General features: G+C 38.0%; 1 protein-coding gene across 1 annotated transcript in view; it reads right to left on the bottom strand.

Annotated features, from left to right (window-relative positions):
* The window catches only part of SCEL (sciellin), a 147,051-nt gene that overhangs the window by 105,706 nt on the left and 29,834 nt on the right, over positions 1–11,511 (bottom strand). The window contains exon 4 of the mRNA XM_069062662.1: positions 9,339–9,467. Coding sequence (XP_068918763.1) covers positions 9,339–9,467 — 129 coding nt within the window. The remainder of the gene's footprint in view (positions 1–9,338; positions 9,468–11,511) is intronic.

Raw genomic sequence — 11,511 nt, 5'->3', positions numbered from 1 at the left:
GTCCCTTTTCAAAAATGGGTGCTTCCAACTTCCCTCCCCCCTAGCCTGCTCTCCCTTCCATCATCCCCCCTCTTATGCCCTTCCCCCCTACTCTCCTGTAGGGTGAGATACCCTATTTAGTGTGTATTTCATTCCCTCCCCAAGCCAAATTCAATGAGAATAAGGTTGACCCATTCCCTTTTGCCTTCCTATTCTTCCGCTCCATTGTAACCATTTTCCCTTGCCTCTTCTATATGAGATAGTTTACCCCATCCTGTCTCTCCCCATCTCCTCTCATTATATTCCTCTCTCACATCTTAATTTCACCTTTTAAGTATCATCCCTTCCCATTAAACTGGTCCTGTGCCCTCTATCTATGTATACCTGTAAACATATATACACACATTCACATATGTATTCATATGCCCATATAACCTCTGATATAGCCATATATATATATTTCAATTCCCTTCAACCATTTTCATACTGAGAAAATTTTCATCAGTTACAATTATTGTTTTTCCAGGTAGGAATATAAATAGTTCAACTTTGATAAGCTCCTTAAGATTTCTTTTCCCTATTTACCTTCTCATGCTTCTCTTGCTTCTTGTATCTGAATATCAAATTTTCTATTCAACTCTGGTTTTTTCAGCAAGAATGCTTGAAAGTCCTCTATTCCACTGAATGACCATATTTTCCCCTGAAACATGATACTCAGTTTTGCTGGGTAGGTGATTCTTGGTTTTAAACCCAGTTCCTTTGCCCTCCAGAATACAGCCTTGCTGTTCTAATGATATTGTTTTCTCAAAGGTCACCAATTTCCTCCTATTCACCAAATAAATTAGGTTCTTTGGTCATTATCTTCCTTAATATTTCTGTAGTTTCTGACACTGTTTATTATATCCTTCTACATATTCAGTCTTTCTTTGGTTTCTATTTCACTGCAGTCTCCTGAATCTCCCCCGTCTCTGACCACTTCCCTCTTTCTTTCACTGGTTCATCTTCTTCCTCCAACTCCCTTAGATGATGGAGCTCCCTCAAAACTGTGTCCTTGGCCTTCTCTCCTCTCTCTATGCTCTCTTTCTTGGCAAGCTGATCCACTTCCATCACTTTAACCATTCTTTCTCTGAAGACAACCCTCAAACCTGCATCTCCAGTCCTAAGGTCTCTCCTGAGTCATAGACCTATGTTTCTAGCTCTTTACCAAGCATCTCTGTCAGACTGTCCCATAATTACCTCAAATACAACATACCCAAAGCATAACTCATCATCTACCCTCCCCCAAACCTGTTTCTACTCTTGACTTCCCCATTCCCAAGAGTAACACCATTATTTCCAGCTACCTAGGCTTGAAAGCCTTGAGGCACTTTTGACTCTTCCCTCTCACTAATCCCCTTACTTCAATCATTTGCCATGTCCTGTCAATTTTACTTCTTCAATATCTCCTTCATTTATACCCTCCTTTCTAAAAGCAATAATTCCCACTTAATAGTGGTTTGAGGTATAAAACGTGCTTTCTTCACAATAGCCCTGGCAGGTAGGTAGCATAAGTATCATTATTCCCATTGCAACCAGGGACTGACACTTACACAGACCCCATCAGCTTGATTGACTGATGTAATTCTCCATGTGGACAGGTTGACAGCCTGCCTCCTTGAAAAAGTCATTGTGATGTAGGATGAAAGTGCCTTGGCGAGACTGTGGGACATTCACAGACATTTTATAACTGGTTCCATGGGTAACCATGTGTTGAAAATATGACTCTTTCATTGGCTATGGAGTCATTTAAGAAGGCCTATCAGTTTTAGTTACTTCCTCTTTGCCTCATTCAATGATTCTGCTCAAGGTATCCAGTGAAAGATTATAACTGTAAGGAGAGATATCACAGTGCTTTCTCCCCTCTGAGGTCATAGAGTCCCATGAAAGGTCTTGATCCTTGGCCTCTGCTATTCTAGATAAAGGAAGTATAATCTCCATAATCTTGTGAATTACAAAAGGTCCAAAGGGTACCTTGGCATCCCAGTATTGCAGGGTATGGGTGTGCAGCCAACCCTGCATCAATGTCCTGAGAAGCAAGGAGTAACTTTTTGGGAGTGATCTTCTAGATTCAGGTCAGTAGTAGTAGAGATAAGAACTCAATGAAATCTAGGCTTGAAATTGATGGAATGGGGCGACTAGGTAGTGCAGTGAGTAGAGTACCAGCCCTGGAGTCAGGAGGACCTGAGTTCAAATGTGACCTCAGACACTTAACACAAAAACTAGCCATGTGACCTTGGGCAAGTTACTTAACCCCAGTTGCCCTCCAAAAAGCAAAAAAAAAAAAAAAGAAATTGATGGAACTAATGCTATGTAGGAACTGAGCTAAGTCTCTAACCTGCTAGAGATAAGGTGTATGGAAGAGTACTCCCTCCAGGTATTGGAAGAAATATTTATACTTTATTCTTGCTAGGTATTCAAAGCAAACACAACTTTTTTTTTTCTCTTTTTTTTTTTGGAGGGGGAAGTCAGGGTCATTGGGGTTAAGTGACTTGCCCAAGGTCACACAGCTAGTAAGTGTTAAGTATTTGGGGTCAAATTTGAACTCAGGTCCTCTTGACTCCAGAGCCGGTGTATTCACTGCACCACCTAGCTGCCCTACAACTTTTTAAAATGTAATTAAGGCACTAGTCATTGGCACCTAACAATAAAGAGATCTCTGCTGGCAAGAACTGGGGCTGATGACAATAAGAAAAAAAGAGTTTAAATCCCTCAGGGAACTCTTGAACCCTCAAGAGGAAATGTGGCCAGCTTGGCTCTGGAAGCAGGAGTCATAGTAAACTCACTGCCATTTTATAAATGACAAAACTTCGTTTGGAAAGTTCAATTGATTTATCTGAAGGGGCTCTGTAAATGGTAGGGCCTGAATTCCAACCCAGTTCTTCTGATTTTCAATACAATGTACATTCCACTATACAATGCTGATTTTCATTCTATTCTCATTATAATTTCCCTAATTCAGGAATGCATCACTTCTCACTTAGCCTAATTTATTAGTTTTTTAACTGGTTTCCCTGCCTCTAATCTCTCTCTACCCATAAATCATACTACTTACTACTTTCAGATGAATAATTTTCCTAAATCATAGTTCTAATCTTTTCATTCCACTGCTTAAAGTCTTTCAATGGCTTTCCATTGACTAATGAATTAAGTCCAAATATACTCCATTACCCAATTAACTCACCTATCCAGCGTTACTTAGTTCATACCACTTCTCTCTATGGATTTTACAATTCAGCCAAGTTGGACTATTTCTAATTCTCTGAACTCAGCTCACATATTCCCATCTCTATTCCTTTACTGTTTTTTATTCATGAAAATTTATTTGTCTCCATGTCTGACTCTCAATATCCTACTCATCCTTTAAGGCCCAGCTCAAGTATTGTTTCATTCCTGAATCCTCTGATTTCTATATCTAGAAGCATCTCTCCCTCTAAACTCTCGTGGCACTTTGGTCTTTTTTGTAACCTCTTCAATGGCTTTTTTTTTCCACATTTTGCTTGGTATTTTAGATATTTGTGTATATATCTTACCGTCCATACTAGACTAGCAACTCTTTCAAGGCAAGAATCTATGTCTTAGGGGAGGCCAGGTGGCTCAGACCACCAACTCCAGAGCACCGGCTCCAGTGTCGGGATGACCTGGAGATCTAATCCCAGGCTCAGACACTCAGCACTACATCCAGAAATAACTGGCCGTATAACCTTGAGCAAGTTACTTAACCCCGATTGCTTAAAAAAAAAAAAGAATCTATGTCTTAGCACCTACCAAGGGGCCCTGCATATAGTAGGTGCTTAATAAATGTTTACCATTTGATGAATTAGAATAAATTAAATGAATGAATTTAAGTGAATCAAATATAACTGAAAAGAATAAAAGAAGAAATAATACTCCCTAAAATAAAGATCCATATTTGTAATACCAATATTTTCCAAGTGTTGTTGTATAGATGCAAGTCATAGAACACTACAGTATCTAAAGAATTGAAATTGAAGGTCACTTAAGGGGCAATGTCAAGGTGCATAGTGGGTTAGGGTAGGTTGCAACACATCACAAACAAATTTTAAAGGAAAGGGTATAAAGAGTGTCATAAAATAAATGGACAGGAAAAAAAGAAGAATGACTGGTTATGTGGCATGAGCAAGGGATTATTGTTAGGCAGCCCACATTCCCCTCACATCCTCACAATGCCAAGAAGAAGTTAGGGAGATGCCCGGCATTTTGGGTGAGCATCCTTTGCTGAACTTTTGAGAGGACAAGAACAACAGGAGCATAGAGTAGGAAGACATGGATAGATTTCTATCTGCATTTCTGGAGGGAATATCCACATCACTGAGATAATAAATCCATTTGAGTATTTGAGAATAGGAAAAAATGACAGCCAACCCAATTATCCATGCTAATAGAAGAATCCTTTCTGTATCCAATTATCCAAACCACAATGTGACATGTGCACATTGGGAATCAGAATATGCAAATCATATAACATAATATGTAAATTGAAAAACAGCTAATATATACTGTTGTTGGTATTGTTAATTACTGTGTAATAAAATCTTTTTTTTCCTGGTAATCAACTATCTTGTGCAGGCAGACATTTAGCTACATCACAATCTAGTTTTGGGGGCAAAATGATTGCTTCTTGGTACATCTGAAAAATCTAAATGGCAAATAATAGTTGACTGAGTATTAATTCATTGTATATAACTGGTGGTTCTTAGTGGGTAATGGAGAGAGGCATGGTTGATATTAACAGGCTGAAACATTTTACCATCAACTCCTTTGTGGAAGAGAAGTGGCATAGAAGATACCGTCCAAGATATGAACGAACAGAAAAAAGATGGGCAATCCTGTAGTGAGAATGACAGCCAAAAAATAAAAAGTCCAACTATTGTCTACCGAGTGGTAAAAGTGTTAGAAGTCAATTTTCCACCATGCTAGGAACATGAATCTCTATGGAGGATCTAAAGGAGGATATGACAGAAAAATGCACTTTCATTCATTCAATAAGCATTTAAATATTAAGCACCCACTATGAGAAACAGATGGATGAAACCAGGAAGTCCTGAATTCAAATCCTGCCACTGACACATTGGATTTTTGACTCTGGACAACTGACTTAACCTCTCAGTTCTCTAGACAACTCTTTAAGACTACATTGAAGAAAGGGTGCTAACTTGCATTGGTAGAGGGGGTTACATCACATAGGAGTCCCCTATTCATAGGCCTCTAACCTTTTGGCCAGCTACTAGGCTGTAGGCTGAGGGCAAGAAGACAAAAACAAGATAGTCTCTGCCATCAGGAAGTTTACATTCTACTAGGAGGATGGGAAGGCGTGGAGATTTTGCTATGTCCACTTGTCGAGGGTGCACCCATACAGATGAGATCACAGATTCATTTAATAAATGGACAATTAAGAGTAACAGGAAAAGAAAGCCATTTAGGAAATTATTTCCAAAAGCAATCAGCTTATTTTTCAAATCATTTTTTGAGAAGCTACTAAAAGATATTAGCTGAAAATGAGATATGCCCACAAGATGTTCTAGACCTAAATGAAAAAACTTTAATGTTGCTGATTATGTGCCACCTATCCAAGAACTTTGAAATAATTGAGAGTAAAACTGGGGGACTGAGGACCAAAATGTGTGACCTGTCATTACAAATCACTGCACAGACCTACTTGGGGAAAGAATGTAAAGAGAAATCTGGCACTAGGAATTCTTTGTAGGGATGAATAAGCATATAGACAAAGGAGACTAGGGCATTCAGTCTAGTTTAATAATATTAAAAATATGAGGAATAACTGGTCAGGCAGTTGGATGGTGAAGTAGAGGAAGTACATAACCTGGAGTCAGGAAGACCTAAGTTTGAATCTAGCCACAAATGCTTAATAGCTGAGTGATGCTGGGCATTCTGTGACCTAACCTACCTCAGTTTCCTCATCTGTAAGATAGGAATAATAATAGCACTTCTAGGTTTGTTGTGAAGATCAGATGAGTTAATATATATAAAACATTTAGAAGACCTTAAATAGAGCACTATCTAAATGTCATTGTTGTTGTTACTGTATGCAGAGGAGGTCAACCAAGATAGTAAAGGGCCTTGAATTACTGACATATGAGGACTGATCAAAGAAAATGGACTTTTTTAGTCTAGAGAAAAGGATCAAGGTGGTCATGATAGCCATATTGAAATATTTGAAAGATTGTCATGTCAAAGTGGAATTGGACTTCTGCTTGGCTACCAAGGCCAGAACCAAGAACAATGTGGGTGAAAATTGCTACAAAACAAATTCAGGCTTGACTTCAGGAAAAACTTCCTAAAGATTAGAGGTGCCCAAAAGCCAAATGGTTTGCCTTGAGGAGGGATAGGTTCCTCTTCCTTAGAGGTCTTCAAGTGAAGTTGGTTTACCACTTGTCTCCATGAATATTATAATAGGAATTCTCATAAGTTCAACTAGATGGTCTGAGTTATCTTCCAAATCTAAATTCTGTGAATGAAGTTTTAATTTTTAAAAATCCCATATAAAATATTGTTTTAAAAAAAACTAAGTTGTCATGGAATAGCACAGAATATTTTTTTCATAGAGATTAAATAAATCCAGGAAATAAGGGTTAAATGGTAATGGGGGAAGAGGCAAGAGGGTGAGGAGTAAAAATATTAATATTAGAGTGTCCCAGTCTTATATGATGTTTTATAAGTGATCTAGAAAAGCAAGTCCACAATAAATTCTTAGCTTTAAAGATGTGGCTGGACTATTTTGGATAGGGAAATGTCAAGTTAAAACTAAGCTGCTAGAAAATCTCTAAAGCCTGTCTGAGTGGGAAGAAAAGTGACAATTAAGATTTCATGTGGGTGAGTGTAAAGTGATCTCAACTATGTTTAGAGGATTACAGCTTCTGGGCTGTTAATTACCACTCAGGAATCTAGGTTGGACTTAATGGCCATTGAAAGTCCCTCCTAATTCTCAGATTCTGTGAGAGTTTTTGATCTAGGAATCACAATAAACTATTCAAAGAAGTCCAAAAGTGGCTAGGGAACAAAAAGCAGAGAAAATGTGACAGCAATATTTTAAGGATCTCTGATTTCATTGATGTGAAATGAACCATGGCACCAGCTTGCAACCTGCTCTCCCTACTCCTCTCCCAACCCCTGACTTTAAGAGTTGGTTTCATAAGCTCCTTTTAGATAAAAATCAATTGACCACCTGTTGGTCAACTGCTGTTAAGGAGCTTCCCCAACATTATCAAGGTTGTTTTTTGAAGAACAATTACTCCATTCTTTGTCAAACCCATCTATACTGTCTTTCTAACTTGGTAATACTTTCCAGATCTTGCACAACACCGGCACAATCCTCATCATCAATTCTTAGTCTTTCTCCTTCTTGACTGCTGTATTTGACACTTATTATACCATAAAGTCTATGAATATAGTAAAAATTGACTTGTTTTCAAACCCTAGAAGAGCAGAAACTGGAATAGTTACTAATGTTTGAAGATTTGGTTTCAGGACATATATAAAAGAAATGCTGCTATATAGAAAGGGGAGCCACCATTGAAGAGGTGAACCAAGGGAAATCAAAATCCAGCTCAAATCAAATAAAAAAATCAGGATTTAGAAAACTTCCCAGGTTATGTTTGAAGCACCTCCTTAACCTTTTAGGACTGATATCTTGAAAAGAAAACATCGACTCCTACTCAACATATCTTTTTGGCACTGTCAGAGAAAGAATAATGAACAACTTACTGTTAGAGCCTGCTCTGGATAGCGCTACAGCAGGTTAAGCAGGAAGAAAAAGGAATAAGGTATGATCATCCACCCTAGGGTATATATGGTAAAGAAGCAGCAAAGCTTAATCTCTGATAGATGGAATTCCATAGATGCCACCTACCTATTCTTGACCCTTACAATCTAACTAGATTTCCTAGAATTAGAAACCTGCGTATTTCTCAGTCATTTATCTTGGATTTGCCCTTCATAACTTCCCTGTCCCCATAGATTTTCTTTCCAGCTCCTGCCCATCTGCATGCAGACTATCCCAATGCTTAGCTCTCCAAGCTAGAACCTCCTTATCTCTCACTCTCACTGCAATTAAGAACCTGCTTAGCCTCTTCCTAGGCCCCTATTTTTTTTTTATACCATGCTTTACAACTTCAGCTGCCTCACCTACCTCAGGGTGGAAAAGCTAATATTTTCACAGGGCCCCTTCCAGGGCTAGCCTCATCATTGGGACCTCTGATGAAAGAGCTAGAGAATTTCTCTGATAGAAAAAAAATCTTATTATTATATTTTTCTGATGGGCATGTTCTGCTGATTTGTTCTTCTGATATACTTTGGGACTTTCATTCAGGAAAACAGGATCTGAATCGCAGTTCTGATATTATTCCTTGGGGGAAACTTACTAGCTCTTGTCCAAATCATTAGAGTTCTCTGAAACATAGTTTTTTCATATATAAATTGAGAATCATACTTTTACTATCCATTTCACAGAATTATTTGTAGGAAAACTATGAAAGTATTGGTTATTATCTGTGTACTATAGAAGCCATTTCTATAAATTCTATATTGGATTTCTGTATTGGATTCTTGTTCCCATTTGGAGCTTTTGAGTTCCTTCAGATTCTACCTATCATTTAACATTTACCAGTCATGTTTATTTGTTTTGAAGTTCCACACAATTTGAAATATTTTCATGAAAACTTGAAACAGTTTCTAGAGAGGAGATAAGGTTGGACCATTCCAAAGGGTAAGAAAACCTAGGTCTTAAATTATATATCAGAGAACCAGAAGTGACTTTGTCTAGTTCAACCCCTCAATTTACAGATAAAGGAACTAAGACAAATAAAGGTAAAGTGACTTCCCCAAAATTATACAGCTAATAAGTGGCAGGGCTGAAATTGAACCCAGGGTCAATTTCACCAGATCCAAGAGTGGTCCTTCCATATTCTATAGGTCATTTCTCTGAGATTAAAGGACCTTTCTATAGGAGAGATTAAAAAAAAACCAAGAATAATTCATAATTACAGAGCTTTTTGACCTTTTACAACCACATTTCCAAATGTTTTCTTTACTCCTACCAAGTAATCCATCCCAAATTGGTGGTCCAGCAATACAGCATGTTACTTATTAATTACCCATTCTTTTTTTTCAAAGTACTCTGGGTAATTATAGTTAGAAAAACTGATATAGGACCTTCCTTCTTCCTCTTTCTAAATTCATAATTATGTTGCAAGACTCTCTCATGTGCCCAAAGAGGTAAGGAATTCCTTACATTTGCCACTGACAGTCAGTGGTTAGATAAGCAATTCTAACCAAATCAGCACCTTTCCCTTGGTTTCCCATTATTTGAAATTTCTGCTAAAGCATTCATATACCTTGACGGAGATACACACCTGTCTAAGGCCTCATGAGAAGCATGTCGATTGAGCACCACTCTGCCATAGTTTTCATCTCTGCAGATTAAAAAAAAAATAGTTCATAGAAATAGTTACTACAGCATTTAGTAAATACAAAACAAAGGAGAAGGAAAAAAAAAAAAGACCTCACAATTCTCTGGCAAAGGTTCCTTCATTTCACTGCAGGCAAAAGAAAACAAGCATCTATTTATTTTAACCAGTCACCACTTGACTGCTCATGAGGACATGAAAATAGTCTGCCAGTACAAAGGGCAATTTTTCTAATGTGCCCCATGACATTTCCATGAAGTTCAACAACTACGTCAATTTTTCATCAGGGTGTGGGAACAGGGGACCACCTACTTTTCAATGTATTTCAAATGTTTTTTTTTAAAAAGCAGAAAGACAGATTCATAAGCCTACCCCAATCTAGGTAGGCAATTAAACTTATATGAAGAAGTAGGTGCTTATTTGAAATACCTGGTAGATTTCACTTCAGATATCCAGGCATCTTAATTTGAAATTACAGAATGATGAGTTCATAGATCTAAAAAAGACCTTATAGGCTATCAAATACCTTCAGTTTGCAAATGAGGCCCAGAGAGGGTAAGCAATGTGCCTAACATTCTTTTCCACAGTAAAAAAAAAAAAGCTTAGGAAAAATAAACAACAATAAATGCAATAGAGAAGACTAATCGTTCCAAAGAGAAAGTCTATTTTAGGCCTCTGAAACTATAGTTTCTCTAGTGAGAATAGACCCTCATGTTTGCTATCCAAAAGCCAGATCTGCTTTACTTTGAACAATGAGTTGAAAAGGAAACTAAGAAGCTTGGCAATTTTAGGAAATGTCAAAACATGTAGTATGGTCTATGGACACGAGCCAAGGCAGGAAGTATGTATATGGAGCTGCATCATATCAGCCCAACCTGAAATACCACATTTTTTTTCTAGTTTTGCTCTCCTAAAGTTCCTCAGTACTATGAAACTGCATTTAATAATGTAAAAAAAAAGGACTGTATTTATCAATTTTTTAAAAATTCTGAGCAGTGGGATTGAAATAATAAGAATAGCTACTCTTGCTAGCTACTCAGGAGGCCCTGTGCTTTTGCCCCCTTGGACTCACACCTGTGCCTTGCTGATGCCTAACTCATCTTTCATTCCATGCCATGCCATGAAGTTGATGGGGAATGGCAGGAAGAAGGGAGGGCTCTCACCTGCAGGAGAAAAATCACAAGCAGACCAAAAGCTGGCCGTCTGGAGTGAAAGGACAGTGTTGCCAAAACCAATTTCCCCCTCAACCTGCCGTGGCCCACATCTGTCTACTGTCCTGTACCTTGTTAAGGAAGTATACTTGGTACAAAGCCACCATCCATTCTCTCCTGCTGTTGCTTTGAATAAAGGTCCTCAATATCATTGGCATTTGGGTGGATGTATATTACATAAATTCCACTATGTCAGAACGTCAAAAATTCCATATTGGATCAGACCAGTGGAACATTTAATCTCACATTTTGGTTTTTCAGTACCACCCTAGACTGCATGCCATTGGATGTTGTTGCTCCCCTCTATGACCTAAACCTTAAAAGATCAGAAACATTCCATACACGCTCCTAACTTCTTTTAACCAACGAGAAAGGCATTATGATGTAGTGTAAGGAGTGCAGGGTTTAGAGTCAAGGACCTCAGTTGATATTCTGACTCTGTCACTTAATTACTCTGAGCCTTAACACCTCATCTGTAAAATGTGGAACAGAACTAGGTGACCTCTAAAGTCTCTTCTAGAAGTTGGTGACCCTATGATTCTAAGATTTAATGATAAATATTAAGGTCTAGTTGTATTGATAAATGCATGAATCTATATCTCTGCAATGCATGTAGCATATACAGTAAATTTTGGGCCAGCATGTGCCTATTCATCAGTGTCCCATATGGGAAAACAAAGGTGCCACAGCAAAAGACCTACATCCTCCCAAGTATATAATTAGTAAAACTGAAAATTCACAAAATTTTTGGAAAGATAAAAGAGAAATAAGAAGCTTGGTTTCATTCTTGTAGACTATGAGCTGCTTGAGGACAAGGATTATTTCATTTTTGGCTTTCT

This window comes from Petaurus breviceps, unplaced genomic scaffold (genome assembly GCF_028583685.1).
Source record: "Petaurus breviceps papuanus isolate PSGF00001 unplaced genomic scaffold, PetGlider_PUasm1.0 90491, whole genome shotgun sequence".
NCBI classification, from domain to species: domain Eukaryota; kingdom Metazoa; phylum Chordata; class Mammalia; order Diprotodontia; family Petauridae; genus Petaurus; species Petaurus breviceps.
The sequence above is the reverse complement of the archived record's forward strand: the minus strand, read 5'-3'. Positions and strand labels throughout refer to the sequence as shown.